General features: G+C 49.9%; 1 protein-coding gene across 1 annotated transcript; it reads right to left on the reverse strand.

The window, feature by feature from the left end:
- Positions 1-742: 742 nt before the first annotated feature.
- Positions 743-13,568, reverse strand: LOC132468057 (T-box transcription factor TBX5-A-like). The gene is given in 10 exon segments (XM_060065704.1): positions 743-1,573; positions 1,576-1,644; positions 3,788-4,005; positions 6,376-6,467; positions 8,208-8,360; positions 9,185-9,332; positions 10,828-10,947; positions 11,159-11,253; positions 11,850-11,985; positions 12,867-13,568. Coding segments are annotated over 9 exon segments (1,518 nt in total). The 5' UTR covers positions 11,982-11,985; positions 12,867-13,568; the 3' UTR covers positions 743-1,082.
- Between the last annotated feature and the right edge of the window lie 4,300 nt (positions 13,569-17,868).

A 17,868-nucleotide genomic window follows, 5' to 3' on the forward strand; every position in this document is an offset into this window, starting at 1 on the left:
CACCCACACACGCACACACACACACACCCACACACAGTACACAACCAGAGCCTCCTCCTTCTCCACTGAGACGGAGGAAGCTGTGTTTTCTGCACCCAAAAGAGGCAGAGGCCCCCCCCTCCCTCCAGCTCAACTCTGAACGCTGAGATTACTCCAGCCGGGCGGAGTAACGGCCTGTCTGGCAGGATCCCGACGGACATCCGTCACACGGCCAGAGCAGCGGACGGCCCGGTACCCCCCCGCCGAGGTCTGGAGCGCCTGGACAGAGCAGCAGAGCAGCAGAGCAGCAGGGGCGGGACGAGGAGGAGCAGGACGAGGAGCAGGACCATCGGAGAGCGAGGAGCGGACCGGGACCGCTGATCCCTAGAGCGGAGCTCAGAGGTGTTTGAGGGTTCCCTGAACACGGGGAGACGCTGAGCGCGCCGGAAACAATGATGGTCCCGCTTAAACCGGAAGGAGCGCTCAATCAGCGGGAGTCTTGGAGCTCAGGGTTTTCCACCGCCCGAGTCCCGCGCTCCGAAACACGACGAGATGTCTTCTGTGAGCCGGGATTGAAAAGTTTAAGATTCCCTGAAGAGCAGATTCTCTCCTCTCAAATCGTTCTTCATATCAGGGCTCTCGCTCTCCTTCTTTTCAGTTTTTCGAGACCGACCGGAGAGGACCGACCGGAGAGACGACCGGAGAGACCGACCGGAGAAACCGACCGGAGACCGACCGGGAGAGACCGACCGGAGAGGACCGACCAGAGAGACCGACCGGAGAGGACCGACCGGAGAGACCGACCGGAGAGACCGACCGGAGAGACCGACCGGAGAGACCGACCAGAGAGACCGACCGAGAGACCGACCGGAGAGACCGTCCGGAGAGACCGTCCAGAGACCAAAACGAGACAGCCACCCCAGGAGCCGACACACTGCACAACACACACGTTCACCACAACGCTAAAGACGCTTCATCAACACGCCTTTCAGGAGAGCACACAGTAGGGTCCGTGGATTGGTTCACACGTTTTCCAGACGTTCCCAGAGTTCCCAGAGTTCCCAGAGTTCCCACTCACCCTAAATCCACGGGCTTGGGTCGGCTTAGGAGGTGGAGCTCCACTCGGGCGCCGCCCCCCTGGCGTGGGGGGCGTGGGCCTCCAGCGTGTGGTAGAGCGGGGGGGGACAGGGCGGAGGGGGGAAGCGGGGAGTACTCCCTGAGGGGGGGGGGGCGGTCAGCCTCCTGCTGTGGGGGTCCTGGCCCGCCGAGCCCTGGGACTGGTAGGGCGCGTGGGCCAGGGGCTCCCCCAGCGACGGAGACCCCTGGTGGGCCGGGCCGCTGAGCCGGGAGCCCTGGGGGCTGGAGCTATAGGGCCCGTGGGGGGAGTAGGGCGGGTAGTCGTGGAGGGCGGGGGTCATGGAGGGCGGCAGCGGGCAGGCGTAGGCCCAGCCCAGGTCCTCCAGCCGCGGCTCGGGGCTGGCGAACATGCAGGCCTGCCGCTGGCCCACGTCGGCGCTGTAGGGGGCGTCGGAGGGGCCTGGGGGGGCGTGGCCGGAGAGGGGCGGGGCGTAGGGGGGCGGGGTGGTAGTAGGGCTCCGGGGACCCCCCCCGGGTAGGGCTTCTTGTAGAGGTGCTGCCGGTCTTCCGGAGCGCAGACGTCCTCCGCTGCCTGTGGAGGAAGGCAGACGGACGAGAGGAAATCAGGGTTCATTCCCTGGGAACCCTCCCCCCCCAACCCCCACACACATTCCGGCCCCCCCCCCACCCCCCCCCCCCCCTCTGGTTCGGAGGGGGGGTTCATTAAGCTGGTAACCTGTGTTCCCTGATTCAACCCCACAGGGACTAGAGGACGAGGGACGGCTGCTGGTCTGGACGGAGGAGACTCTGACTGCAGTCAAAACCAAAAGCTACGTCTAGGTATCGTTTTCACAGCAACTAAACATACGAATGGTTTGATTACATAATTATATCAATGGCTGAGCGGAGATGTGGTTAAACACCATACAGGATATACATTCAGGTGTTTACATTTACCTCTGGCAGACATTAATATCCACAGCGTACTGAGACGTGAGGCCGAGATCAGTCAGAGAATTGAATCTGAACGTGAGCAGCTCTGAAGAAGGTGATAGAGCTGATGGAGCTGACCAGGCTGGTTTAGAGCTGATGGAGCTGACAGGCTGGTTTAGAATAACTTCTAGATGGAGCGCACAGCGGCTGAAGGAATCCGTTTGAAAAGGCTCCAGTTCTCAGCTATGAGCTTTGATCGCAGCGTCAAGACATAAACAGGCTTGAATTATTTAACTCTATGGAAGGTGACCAGAGATGTATTTGATAAACCCAATGGAAGTAAGTCTGCAAGTCAGTCAGTCAGTCCGTCAGTGAGTCAGCAAGTCAGTCAGCAAGTCAGTAAGAAAGTTAGCAAATAAGTCAGTAAGTCAGTACAGAAGTAATTAAGTTAGTAAGTAAATTAGTCAATAAGTAAGTCAGTAAGAAAGTTAGTAAGCAAGTTAGTCAGTAAGTAATTCAATAAGTGATAAGTAAGTTATTCAGTCAGTAAGTCTGTAAGAAAGTTAGTAAGTAAGTTAGTAAGTGAGTTAGTAAGTAAGTTAGTAAGTCAGTCACTAAGTAAGTCACGAAGTAAGTCACTAAGTAAGTCAGTCAGTAACAGAGTAGTATCGGAGAAGTTCATCCAAAAGGAGCGACAGGCAGCAGCAGGTGAACCAGGAGAGGAGGTGAGAGGAGGTGAGAGGAGGTGAGAGGAGGTGAGAGGAGATAAGAGGAGGTGAACCAGGAGTGGAGGTGAACCAGGAGAGGAGGTGGGAGGAGGTGAGAGGAGGTGAGAGGAGATAAGAGGAGGTGAACCAGGAGTGGAGGTGAACCAGGAGAGGAGGTGGGAGGAGGTGAGAGGAACCGAGAGGAGGTGGGAGAGGTGGGAGGAGGTGAACCAGGAGAGGAGGTGAGAGGAGGTGAGAGGAGGTGAGAGGAGGTGAGAGGAGATAAGAGAGGAGGTGAACCAGGAGTGGAGGTGAACCAGGAGAGAGGAGGTGGGAGGAGGTGAGAGGAGGTGAGAGGAGGTGAGAGGAGATAAGAGGAGGTGAACCAGGAGTGGAGGTGAACCAGGAGAGGTGGTGAGAGGAGGTGAGAGGAGATAAGAGGAGGTGAACCAGGAGTGGAGGTGAACCAGGAGAGGAGGTGGGAGGAGGTGAGAGGAACCGAGAGGAGGTGGGAGGAGGTGAACCAGGAGAGGAGGTGAGAGGAACCGAGAGGAACTGAGAGGAGGTGAGAAGAGGTGGGAGGAGGTGGGAGGAGGTGAACCAGGAGAGGAGGAGGGAGGAGGTGAGAGGAGGTGAGAGGAGGTAAGAGGAGGTGAACCAGGAGTGGAGGTGAACCAGGAGAGGAGGTGGGAGGAGGTGAGAGGAGGTGAACCAGGAGAGGAGGTGAGAGGAGCTGAACCAGGAGAGGAGGTGGGAGGAGTTGGGAGGAGGTGAGAGGAACCGAGAGGAGGTGAGAGGAGGTGGGAGGAGGTGAGAGGAACCGAGAGGATGTGAGAGAATGTGAGAGAATGTGAGAGGAGGTGAGAGGAGGTGAACCAGGTTAACCAGGAGGCGAGAGGAGGTTGGAGGAGATGGGAGGAGGTGAACCAGGAGAGGAGGTGAGAGGAGGTGGGAGGAGGTCGGAGGAGGTGGGAGGAGGTGAACCAGGAGGTGAGAGGAGGTGAGAGGAGGTGAGAGGAGGTGAGAGGAGGTGGGAGGAGGTGGGAGGAGGTGGGAGGAGGTGAACCAGCTGAACCAGGACGTGAGCCTACCTTTCCTCTTGGTGCCGTGGTAGGCCTGCTGGCCGTGCTGTAGGTGTTGGGGGGCAGCGTAGTGGGCTGGGGGGCCCCGGGGCCGGCCCTCACAGGGGTACGGGGAGCGGGGGCCCCCCGGGGACCCCTGGAGGGCCCGGGGCTCGCCCTGGTAGGGGCTCCCGCTGGAACACACCCGGGGCCGGGCTGCCGTGCGGGGAACCACCGGGTAGTCTTTACTGTGGGGGGGAGATGTCTCACATTTAATATTAACTCATTTAATATTAATTCATTTAATATTAATTCCTTTAATATTAATTCATTTAATATTAATTCATTTAATATTGTTACTCTGTTGAAAAAGGTTCCGTGGTCAACAGTGGAACCTGATGAAAAGCTACCGATGGTTATTTAAAGGTTGCATCAGCGATGTTGGGTGACGTCTCTTCTGTCGGTCCCAAACAAACAGAGCCCGATCGCCCCCCCCTTCCGTGTTGTGTACATCCAGTAAAAACTATCATTAACGCAGCGCAAAACCCCACAACACCCGCCCCTTGTGTGTGATTGGTTGGATTACTATTTATTTTTGTTTTGAAGTGGTTGGTAGTACCATTTGTTTTTGTGTCCGATCTCGGAGCACAGACCGCCTGCAGAGACGCGTTTCTTGACAGCCTGCTTATTGGGCGGGCAGCTGGCGGATCGTGAGGAACGATCAGATGAATGTCATCATTGATGTTTCAGCCTAGAATCGCTGATACAACCTTTAATAACGTAACATAATTAAAATGTGTGTTTCTTTGTCACTCTCTTAGATCGATGAGTGGGGATTTAAAAGTATTTTTTAATCCCAGTGTGTCTGATGTTTGTCGTTTCCGTTGTTCTCAGTTTTTCTAACATTCCTAAAATATTCATTTTAGGAATATATATCTAGCCACACAGGTCCAATTTTACATTGTGTGGTGGGGCAGCATGATGGTCGTCTATGAGAGCTGTTTGAAAGGCCCTTGATGGAGATGGAGAGTGTGTTTGATCAGAGGTATGAGGTCAAGGGTCATCATAGATTACAGATTGTTCAGAGGAAGGAGGGGGGAGGTTTAGCAACAGGTGGTGTTGGAGGGAGTTGTGAGGTGGAGCAGGATTAGTGTTTTAATATTTAATGTTCTTCTAGTTGGCTTTAGGATGACGGATGATGATGTTGTGTTTGTATAATGTACTGTATGAAATAGTTTAAGTTAGTAACTTATTATTAGTCTCTCTCTCTCTCTCTCTCTCTCTCTCTCTCTCTCTCTCTCTCTCTCTCTCTCTCTCTCTCTCTCTCTCTCTCTCTCTCTCTCTCTCTCTCTCTCTCTCTCTCTCTCTCTCTCTCTCTCTCTCTCTCTCTCTCTCTCTCTCTCTCTCTCTCTCTCTCTCTCTCTCTCTGCCCACTGGATGACCCCTGTGGAATGCTGGGTACAGCAAGGCACATCAGTGTCTCTCGTGCTGGAGACATACAGACCCCCCCCGCCCCCACACACACAAACACACACACACACACACACACAAACACAATCAGACCCCAAAACCTTTCCATGCACGCACACACACAGACACACGTTCACAGACCCCCCCCCCCCCCACACACACACACACACACACATACATACACACATAATAATCCTATGCACACACACACTCAAACACATACACATACATAAGGACAAACCAAAAAAACTACGCACACACACAAACACACACACACACACACACACACAGTACACACACACACTGTCTGTGAGATAGTTTGTTGCTCTAAAAATAAACATGTGGCCATATGTCACTTCAGATAGAGTCTCCTCTCTCCTCTCTCCTCTCTCCTCCCTCCTCTAAACTCCTATGTCCCCTCCTCTCTCCCCTCCTCTCTCCTCTCCTCTACATCCTCCTCTGGTCTCTCTCCCCCTCTCCTCCCTCCACTACTCTCCTCTCCCCTCCTCACTCCTCTCCTCTCCTCTCTGTCCTCAACTGTCCTCTCCTCTCCTCTCCTTTCCTTTCCTCCCCCCTCTCCACCCCTCCTCCTCTCCCCTTCAACACCCCAGCATGTTGACAGAGGCTGCATCTCGTTCCCTCCCTCTTTGTTCACTCCCTCCTTCTCACATCATAAGTCTGTCAGTCTGTCCATGTTTCCTTCTGTACTCCTTAACAGTCTGCTGTCAGACATGGGTGGACATGAATCCTTAATGATTCATTGATCCCAGCAGTAGGTCTGTCCTGTCATGTGACAAGACAGGGTGTCACATGATGTGATCAGGAAGGGGAACACCTTAACCACCTCCACCTTCAGGGGACAAAGACCCTACTACAGCTCCGGAGAACATGTGGTCCCAGAGCATACGCACCCCATAATAACACTGGGGCTCAGGGGCGAGAGAGGGAGAGAGGGAGAGAGGGAGAGAGGGAGAGAGGGAGAGAGGGAGAGAGGGAGAGAGGGAGAGAGAGAGGGAGAGAGAGAGAGAGAGAAAGAGAGAAAACAGAAAATACAAAAAAACACAAGCAAGAAAGAACGACAGAACCAAATAAAGAAACAGAGGTGTGTTTCTAACGAGCTCGTCATGGGCCGAGGGGGCGGGGCTTACCCCTGCAGCTTGGCCATGCGGTGAAGCTCCATGTCGTCGCTGCCTCTGAAGCCCTTCGCAAACGGGTTGTTCTCGATCTTCAGCTGCGTGATCTGAGCGGAGAGAGGAACGCACATGTCACCAGCCAGCGGACAGGAGGGGAAATGAGGGACAGACAGACCCACGGCTCAGAGGAGCTGGGAGGAGGTCTGGACTCTGGACCCTCACACAGTGAGGAGGTCTGGACTCTGGACCCTCACACAGTGAGGAGGTCTGGACTCTGGACCCTCACACAGTGAGGAGGTCTGGACTCTGGACCCTCACACAGTGAGGAGGTCTGGAGCTACTCCTGTAAGTCTGGACCCTCACACAGTGAGGAGGTCTGGACTCTGGACCCTCACACAGTGAGGAGGTCTGGACTCTGGACCCTCACACAGTGAGGAGGTCTGGACTCTGGACCCTCACACAGTGAGGAGGTCTGGACTCTGGACCCTCACACAGTGAGGAGGTCTGGACTCTGGACCCTCACACAGTGAGGAGGTCTGGAGCTACTCCTGTGAGTCTGGACCCTCACACAGTGAGGAGGTCTGGACTCTGGACCCTCACACAGTGAGGAGGTCTGGAGCTACTCCTGTGAGTCTGGACCCTCACACAGTGAGGAGGTCTGGACTCTGGACCCTCACACAGTGAGGAGGTCTGGACTCTGGACCCTCACACAGTGAGGAGGTCTGGACTCTGGACTCTACACACGTTCCCCTCAGCTCTGCATTCCCCCGAGTGGCCGTGTCCTCAGCAGCTGATGCAGCATAAACTGTTTACCCCAACAGCCTCCATGACTCAGGACCGCAGGCCAAAGCTTTGAGTGCTCCTCACGCTTTGATGTGAGATCTTCAACCTTCTCCCAGCGATGCAGCAGAACGTGCTGCTGCTGGCATGTTCAATCTGGGTCAGGACTCCAGGTCCCTCCCAGTCCACGTCCCGCTACGCTACGCGGGACGTGGACCACAGACCGCACCGGGGTCACGGGTAAACCCCTCTTACTGGGGCCTCATCGAACCTGGTATCAACAACACTGTTCCTCTGAAAGGCCTCAGTGACTACTGCTTGGACCAGATCAATTCAGAATAATAATAATCTCAGATGAATAACGTCAATAATAATAATAATAATCAAAATCCTCAGAGTCAGAACTGAGGATTTAAGATATCATTCAACAATTCCTAAACGTAATCAGAGCTCTTGCCACGTTTAAAATATTTTATCAAACGCTAATTAGGTAATAATTGGATAATAACATATCCCTAGCATATTTACACGCACACACACACACACACACACACACACACACACACACACACACACACACACACACACACACACACACACACACACACACACACACACACACACACACACACACACACTAGTCATTAAGAACATTTCTTTTCAGGCAATATTTACAAATATATAAACAGTGATTGATGCAAAAACATTTTTTGGCTACGACATCATCAGTCAATATAAACACGAAAACCGGAAGTTAGTGTGTGTGTGTGTGTGTGTGTGTGTGTGTGTGTGTGTGTGTGTGTGTGTGTGTGTGTGTGTGTGTGTGCGTGTGTGTGTGTGTGTGTGTGCGTGTGTGCGTGTGTGTGCCTGCGCGCGCCAATGTGTGAGAATATGTGAGAGACAATGAGAGAAACCGCTCGATTTCATTTGAATCCTGGAAGATGCATTAAGATGCAGGCCAATATCATCACCAGACTGAGACCAGTTTCACACCCACAGCAAAGTAGGCTAGTCCTAGTTCAACACGTCAGTGTATGTGCGCGTGCACGCATGCGTGCGTGTGTTACCTTGTGGTTCTGGTATGACGTCACGGCGATGAAGGCCGTTTCAGGGAAGGAGCGCGTGCAGAACGCTGTGTTCTTGGAGCCGAAGCCGTTGTTCTCGTCTGCCTTCACCACGTGCAGCCGCGGCTGGTACTTATGCATCGAGTTCAGAATGATCTGGAGAGAGAACCAACGTCTCAAACCCGTACTGCCGCTGGTTCAGATGTGACTCCGGATCACTTCTCGTCCTCTAGGGACTTTAGTTCAAACAGAAACCATCTCCAGGGATCTAAGAGGAAACGATGAGTCCTCCCCCTGCACGTAACCCTTCATTATGGGTCATGGGTTATTTGATCCTTTATATTTAATAAAGCCAAATAATAATTACCATTGTGCAAAAGCATAAACCATAACTAGTATTTGCCGTTAAAACCTGAGTCAAAGTTCTCACAATAAAGCCACATTAGGTCTTAAGCAATTTGCCGTTAACAAAGCTAAACCGACCCACAATAAGCGGCTCAACTTTGGGCCTATTTTTACATTTTCCCTTAGCCTAGGCTACATATGAATTTAATGAAAAATGTTAACAGTACAGAAGCAAAGTAAAAAACATATTTATGTCAGTCGCTTTGGATAAAACAATGCCCTAAATGTAAATGTTAGTTTTATCCTGTGAGGAGAAGTCCGTTTGTTTTGCACTTTAATCATTTCTGAATTAAATGCATTCCCTTCACCTCGGATTATTCTTAATAAAATGCGTGGTTCGTTCTAATAATTTACAGGATTGATAAAGTTAAAGCTTTAGTTTATTCCACCGAGTCTTACGATTTTATAGGTCTGCCGGTTCATAAATGCATTAAATATCTCATGAATTACCTCATTAATGCGTAAAACATTCATAATAAAACAGAAGCCCAATGAGAACTTAAAATAATCGTATCTTAATTGCCATGTGGATCTGGACATCGCGTTTCTATGGTTAATAATCAGAACCCACGCACGTGTCCGAAGGGGTCCAGATGGTTGTTGGTCAGCTTGAGCTTCTGGAAGGAGACGAGCTGGCGGCTCCAGTGGACCCCCGTGGCGGGGGAGTCCGGGTGGACGTACAGCCGCCCGGGCATGGCCGGCTCGGCCTTCCCCGTCACCGACCTTAGGAGATACAACGCAGGTCAGGGTCACGAACCTTAAGACCCCCAACATACAAACACTAGTCAGTGTCACGGACGAAGGACCCGAGACATAACAGCGGCCGGTCGGGATTATGCGGGCTGTCAGACGGGTTCCAGTGTCTAGGTGGTCTACATGTAGTCCGACAGATCAACGGGAACCTTGGTCTATGTGGTGTTTATATCTGTGGTCTATATATAGATCACATAAATAACCCGTTGATTTGTCGGACTATATATAGCCTAGTCCGACAGATCAACGGGTTATTATGTGGTCTACATGTAGTCCGACAGATCAACGAGTTCCTGACTGTCTATGTGGTCTACATGTAGTCCGTAAGTCTACATAGAGTTCCCATGTCGTCTGTCTGGTAAAACATCTGGGCCTCCGCACCGTCGACGTGTCCTTTAAAATATTTAAACCTGGAGCCAGAGAGACCTGATGGTGGAAGAGGCCCCGGGGTTTAACAGTTTGTCGGGGAGTGTGAAGGCGCGAGCCCGCGGTGCGTGAAGGCGCAGGCCCGTGGTGTGTGAAGGCGCGTCGACCGGAGGCAAATCGCCTTGGGGCCGTTTTGTGCAAAACAACACTACGACAAACACCGACGGACCGGCACCGGAAAACGCTCTGATGTGGAGGTTATGACGACACTGAGCTGTTAGAAATAAGGCCACCGATAGAGAGGGGACGTCACGCTTTAGTTTATCGTGTTTAGAGATTCCCTAATCCCGGAAGCGGCAGGGGTCCGCGTTCCATGTCCGCCCGATGACCCCGTCCCCGTCAGACTCTTCCTCGTGCTGCTACGGGCACCGCGTGGACGTGGACGCGCAACCGGTGCTCTGGGGACGCGCACAGTTCCCGGTGCTCTAACGCGCACAGCTCCCGGTGCTCTATGGGGACGCGCACAGCTCCGGTGCCCTATGGGGACGCGCACAGCTCACACTGCTCTGGGGACGTGCACGACTCCCGGTGCTATCTGAGGAGGACCGCCGGCTGAGCGCGCCGCCGAGCGCCCTGTTGTCCTCGTATCTCCGTGTTGGATACAGAAGGTGATGGATGATACGGCGCAGTGATAGCGGGTCTAGACCGAGGAGGCCCGGGGTTTGATTAAACATGGATGAGGACATGAGTAGGAAACGGGCCCCGTTAATCTTTAATGTGTTCTTTTAAACTTGAAACACGTTTTAAATGTCTCCGCATGCCTCAATTCACCTCGGAATCCATACCTTTACGTACGACGCCATGCTCGCTTAAAAGCGATAATTATATTAATATATCTATGATATAATATATTATTATATTATATTATAATTAAATATAATATATTATTATTATTATCACGATGAATTGCCCTGAGCCCCAGACATGCACAGAAGCATTGATGATTAGGATTATTATTATGATCATTATTATTAATTATATTATTATCACGATGAATTTCCCTGAGCACCGGACATACATGCGCAGTATCCGTACGCACCACTTGTTGTCCGCGAACTTGTAGCGGTGGTCGTCGGCGGGCACCACGTCCATCAGCAAGATGTACTTTGTCTTGGGGTTCAGACCCGTTACCTTCACCTTGTAGCCCGGGAACATCCTCCTGGAATGGGCAGCGATCCGTTAGAAACACCGAGAGAGAGAAGGGATCCAGGGTGGAACGATAAACTACTTATCAAATATAAGAATAATACTATAACATAATGTATGGACCGTAATGCGGATACAGGCCCAATATCGATACGTTGGTGATTTGAGGTGTCTATAGAGATGAGTGTTAAGGCCTCTAAAGCCTCGGTCTCACTATATCTCACCTCCCGGCCTTCGTGATGATCATCTCCGTCCCCACCTCGTCGAACTTCGACCAGAGCTCAGCTTCATGGAGAAACACCTTCACCCCCTCCATCCCCTTCACCCAAAGAGAAATAGATGAATACATACAGATAAATATACACTCAGATAAATATACACTTTGACCCCGTCTATCCCCTGCACACAAATAAGTAGGCCTACCAATAAATAAATAAATAAATATTTATTCAGATAAACAGAGATCCAGATAAAAATATCCAGATAAATAGATCCAAATCAATAGAGACCAGATAAAAAGAGATCCAGATAAATAGAGACCAAATAAATTGAGATCCAGATAAATAGAGATCCAGATAAATAGAGATCCAAATAAAGGCTAATGAACTCTTAAGGATTTGTTCCATTAGACACACAAAGGCCTGCTTGTTTTTGTGTTTCTTTTCGTTTATTTTATATTTTATATCCAAAACATTCTTTCTAATTAATGACCTGTTCTCCATGTGGGATTATGTTCAAACTACTAACTTTCTATTCGAAGGTTAATGCTTCGTCCATCAAAAAAAAAGTATTTATATTCTATGTTAATATGTATTAACCCTGCAGATCCACGCCATAGTAAATCTGTAATTAAACATACGTTATAAGGTGAGATAAAACTGCATTAACCTGACGGTGGCGACGTAATAGCGTTACCTGGTTGCACGTGCTCTGAGGTGAGGCGGGCCGGCTCCTGATTGGAGGATTCTCGTTTTTGTTGTCTTTTGGGGAATCCGGGTCCGAGTCCGGACGATCGGGGAGGCCGAACGCATCTCCTCCGTTAGCCATGTTACTGTACACACGCACACGCACACGCACACGCACGCACTCACGCACAGGCACACACAGGCACACACACACACACACACACACACACACACACACACACACACACACACACACACACACACACACACACACACACACACACACACACACACACTTAGTACATTTATCGAGACTTGATACTGAAATGTGTTCAGACTTTCATGTTTAAAGTTCAGCAGTAACTAAATGATATATAGTAGGCTATAATGATAGAATATTGCTGCCGTTGTTGAACAGCCCTTGGTCATCTAATGTACAAACAGGCCTTTCGTCATACAGAAAAACGACGATAATTATCGACGTTATTAAATCAAATGAGAGAGTTATGGCTGAACGGAGAGCACCGTGGTGCTCGTCTTTGTTCAGCCGGCGGAGGCGCTTCTCCGGCGGCCAGACTGGCGGCGCCGCGCGGCCCTCAGGACCCTCACCTCCACAACCTCCACCATCACAACGAATCATTTAATAACGAAGGGGTTTAATAAGAGAGTTTAGCCTCGGCCTTGTTCTTTATTAACTTTTATTGGAAGCTATATAATTTAATTTTATATATTTAATCTAAAGCAAAGGGTATTTTTCTATTTGCTGTGAATTAAATTAAACTAATTATATTAATTTAAGGAAATTATGATTTCGAAACTGAGAGGATGAGATCAGCAGTATGATGAGAAGAGGATTGAGGACGTCAACAGATCCTAGACCTCAGCTTAATGGCGCCATGAGTCCTCGGGTCCGTTTGAAATCGACCTAAAGTCTCAGACTGGAGTTAACCACCAGTCTGTCCCTGGTCGATGTTATTTATCCTCCACTAGAACTGTGTTTTATGGAGACATTAGAGACTTTTTTTACCCCAAATAAGCCGCTCTATTCTCCCAGAAAAAGCCCGCGCATCCTCCCGATGTTCCGTCCGAACCGGAACGAAAAATTCTCCGTAAAGATCCAAGATTCAGCTGCTCTCTGTTCCCAATATCTACTGAAAAAATAATCGATCTTCGGACCGCTGAACGTCCGTAGGCAGGTTCAAAGTCTCCCCAGAACCCGGTCCAGGTCTCCGGCGAGAGACGCGTCTGGCTGGGTCTCCCTATGCGTCGCCCCGGTCTCCCTGCGCGTCTGGTCCGGTCTTCCTGTGCGTCTGGTCCGGTCTTCCTGCGCGTCTGGTCCGGTCTTCCTGCGCGTCTGGTTCGGTCTCCCTGCGCGTCGCGCGTCGCTCCAGTCTGCTGTGTGTTGATGTTTATCCTCAACCGAGCGACCTGTCTGTCCGTCGACCTGTCTCTCCCGTCCTGTCGCTCCAGTCCGGCCTCTCTCCTCACTTCAGTCGGACTCCTCAAGATCGCGAAACCAGAGCCGCGATGCCATCTCTCTCTCACATGCGCGCGCGCGCAAGCACACACACACACACACACACACACACACACACACACACACACACACACACACACACACACACACACACACACACACACACACACACACACACACACACACACACACACACACACACACACACACACACACACACACACACTCCCCTTTCTTCTCTCTCGTTTCTGATTGGCCCTACCCTGCACTATAGTATCTTACACCAATAAAAATTGTGATGCTGACCAATCACAAACAGGTGCGAGCGCACGCAGCAGACACACACACACACACTCACACGCACACAAACACACACGGTTGGATGCAATTCTACGTTTACGTGATTAAATATTAGTAAAGTTCTAATTCTTTATATATTTTTTTTTATCTGAACTGGTTCTCTCCCCTCAGACGGAGACCGATGGCCGCGCGCAGTCAGCCGGGGGTGAGAGTTGAGGGGTCACGAGGAGGTAAACACACGTCGCCCGGTAGAGCTCGGATCTCTCCGGTACCGCCGAGTATCCGTCTCCTAGTTCGGCTTTCGGTTAACCAGTAAACCAGTGCATTAAACCAGCGCATTAAACCAGTGCATTAAACGAGTGCAGTGAACCAGTGAATTGAACCAGGGCATTAAACCAGCGCAGCCTTCAGTCACAAGAGCACGATTCAGACCAACGTCTAAATCTGCATCAAGATCATTAAAAATAATCTCGGATTATTAACTGATAATAATAGCCGTTGACAACTCAAATAATATGAAATGATACTATATTTAACATCCATTGATAATTACATTTTGGCTTGCTAATTCCTGCGCGTAAAAGCCAGTCGGGTCTTGGCGCTGTCAAACACCCCAAAATATTAGGAACTAAAAGGACTTACCTGTTTTAACCTGTTTTTTTAACCGGGATCCGATCAGACCTCCAAGCGTCAAGTGTCCGATCTCAGGCGGACCTGAGGTCTCTGATACGCTGAGGGTTCGACCCGCGGAGCGGCCGTGATGCCGTTTAATGGAGAATGGATTAGAGGATTGGATTGGCAGAGGGCGAGGGCGAGGGAGCGAGAGAGCGAGAGAGCGAGGGAGAGAGAGAGAGAGAGAGAGAGAGAGAGAGACCTCAAAATGGCATTGTTCACAGGAGTGTGGAACTGAGCGCCACCAAAGGTATGCAGATTTCGACGCCAACATTCAATAGGCTATCCTACACACAGTTTAGGTCAAAACGTAGATATTAATCAATTGCACATTCTCACAAGTATTCACTGTCCAGAAATCAGTTATCAGTGAAACTGGCAGGCCTCTGGAGTTATTCACTAAAATCAGATGTGAAGTGAATAAATCCACGAGGATCAAACGGATTTTAAACTTCAACCAAAACACGTCTCTGCTCTGATAATCATCTTATTAATCAAAAGGTTAAAAAATAAATTTCTTCATCGCCAAAAATACATTGTATCCGTATTAAAATAAATGATGAAATAGCAGCCTAAACATAGCCCTAATTGGTCCTACTGAAACCTTGAAACTATTTATTTTAAGATTATACAAATATATTTTGAAATTCTTAAAATGAATAGTGGCGATATTATTTTAAACTATCAAAAGAAACGAGCGTCTAAAAGAGGTAATGTATTCTATCGCGGTGGATCACTGAATCATCCTTCGGGTCTCCAACACGCCGACATTTCGACATTTTCGACTAAACAATTAAAAGTTTTTGTCAAGGAGACGAAAAACTTTAGGCCCTATTTTTGTTTACATATTTTTTCTGAGTAGGCTACATCATTCATTCTTCATTGATAAATATTAAAGTAACATAGGTTTTAGGATTTAGGTCTGAAAGATAGGCTACATTTATATTGCTGTACAATCACAGAGTCCAAAGACAGATTCTATATTTATTTAATTCATCATCAGGTTTCCAGCAGATTAACTAAATACCTCCTAGCAGAGGTTAACTAATGACCCTGATGATACTGTTAATGTTCTAAAACCACATGGATCCAAAGATTCAGATCAGGTTCTAGATCTCAGCAGATAAGATCGGAGGTGAGAAGGTAGAGATTGTGAATCTGGACGTAAACACACTCTGCTTCAAAAGCGTCACATTCTGGACGTCTGCTTAGACATAAAAATACTTTAACCTGCTCACTCAACGGGTCTCTGAGAAAAAAATCTTTGCTTTCTTTTCTTTGTTCATATCTAAATTATTTATTTTTGTAGAAAAAAAACTCTCTTACATCTAAACTAAATGTTTGTATTATGGGTATTTGCGTTGGATTATTCCGATTTCAGCAGGTTAGAGTTTAGACCACAGTGACAGTAAAGCTGATCCCGGCCTCGTTATACACAAACTGTGAACATTAATATTGGACATATGTTAATGCTATAGCAATAGGTCCATTGGATGCACAGTACAGCATCTCACTGTAGTTAAAGAACATATTTGAATCATTGAATATTCGTTATGCTTTCATCATAATATCAAAGGCTGCATCATCAGGCCATGTGTAAGATACACTCCTATTCTCCGACATTTCGACTTTACGGACTCAACTTTAACTTTTGTGGTGGAAAGCTGCAACGCCCCAGAGGGGGAGGGGAGGGGGAGGAGGGGGAGGGGGAGGGGGAGAGGGGGGGGGAGAAGAAGGGAGAAGGGTTTAATGGTACCTGAGCTGGACGGGTGGAGGACTGGAGAGATGGAGAACTTGAGGGTGGAGAAGTCGAGAGTGGAGACGTAAAGGATAGAGGTGGAGGACTAGAGAGGTGGAGGACTGGAGAGGTGGAGGACTGGAGAGGTGGAGGACTGGAGAGGTGGAGGACTAGAGAGGTGGAGGACTGGAGAGGTGGAGGACTAGAGAGGTGGAGGACTGGAGGACTAGAGAGGTGGAGGACTAGAGAGGTGGAGGACTGGAGGACTAGAGAGGTGGAGGACTGGAGAGGTGGAGGACTAGAGAGGTGGAGGACTAGAGAGGTGGAGGACTGGAGAGGTGGAGGACTAGAGAGGTGGAGGACTGGAGAGGTGGAGGACTAGAGAGGTGGAGGACTGGAGAGGTGGAGGACTAGAGAGGTGGAGGACTAGAGAGGTGGAGGACTAGAGAGGTGGAGGACTGGAGAGGTGGAGGACTGGAGAGGTGCATGATGGGTAAAGACTGGATGGTGGAGGGTGGTGGGGGTGGGTGGAGCCGTGTGGGGGGGGGGGGGGGGGGTGCAGGCCTGCTCATTACAGGACCCATCCTGCCTGTAGCTGACTGGCCCCTCTGTTCTCCGTCTGCAGGAAGTGGTGAAGGCCTCGCAGACCTGGTGCACTCAGCAGGCCTCCCCCACACCTCCACGCCCTGCACCGCCTCCACCAGCAGCACCACCAGGGGAGCCACGCCGCTGTGCACGTGTGCGTGTTTGTGTGCATGTTTGTGTGCACGTGTGTGTGTCCGTCTGTATATGTAAGTGTGTGATTGGGTGCAAGTGTATGTGCACTCACATGTGTGTTTGTGTGTGTGCGTGTGTGTGTGTGCTCCCATTTGTGTATGTGTGTGTGCATGTGTTTCTTTATATGCGTGTGTGTGTATTTGTATGTGTGTGTGTTTGAATTTGTGTGTTTGGGTTTGTGTTTATATGCGTGTATGAGTGCGTGTGGGTGCGTACATGTGGGGGTGTGTTTGTGTCTTAATGTGTGCGCATGTGTGTGTGTGTGTGTGTGTGGCAGTAGAGGGCAAGGTCAACCCATTTCTCTGCAAACAATCACATCACACAGGGCAAAATACATTCCAGCCACCCCCTCCTCCTCCTCTTCATCAGTGTAACGTGGTCTGATGTTGGACCTCGTGTGTGTGTGTGTGTGTGTGTGTGTGTGTGTGTGTGTGTGTGTGTGTGTGTGTGTGTGTGTGTGTGTGTGTGTGTGTGTGTGTGTGTGTGTGTGTGTGTCTGGCAGGAGTCCAGATACCAGGCCCTCCGTCTGCAGATGAAGGAAAAGCTGCTCCACATTATGATGACTTCATATTACGCGTGTTTAAATCGGGCCACACTTTGTTCTTTGTTAAATCGGGATTTGGAACTCTGAGCCACGGCTCTTTAAACGGATCTGTTCTCCGAACGTGGTTGGAGACCTCGGCGTTTCGGCTGCGGTCCTTTTCCGCGTTACTTTATCGAGATATCAGCGATTGTGGGGAGGGGGGAGGGGGGAGCTCATGCATCTGTGAGCACGAGAATTTTTCTTTATCCTCACTAATCCGATAAAAAATTAAAGAGATAAAGTTGACAACGAGACTCGGGCGCTCGGCTGGATCTCGTATCGTGTACCGCAGTGCCCCCTCGTGGCACGTTTCAGCAAGCACGGGTCTACAAATGAAATCAATCCAATAATAAGGTAATTAGCGCGCCAAGACCCCAATTAAGGAGAGCAGTTCTGTGGTGAGCCAGCCGCGGAGTGGAGAGAGACAGAACTAAAGTCACTGAGTCCACAGGCACACTTCATAAGTGTTGCCTAGCCTACTT

The sequence above is a fragment of the Gadus macrocephalus genome, chromosome 11, assembly GCF_031168955.1.
Source record: "Gadus macrocephalus chromosome 11, ASM3116895v1".
In the NCBI taxonomy this organism is placed as follows: Eukaryota; Metazoa; Chordata; class Actinopteri; order Gadiformes; family Gadidae; genus Gadus; species Gadus macrocephalus.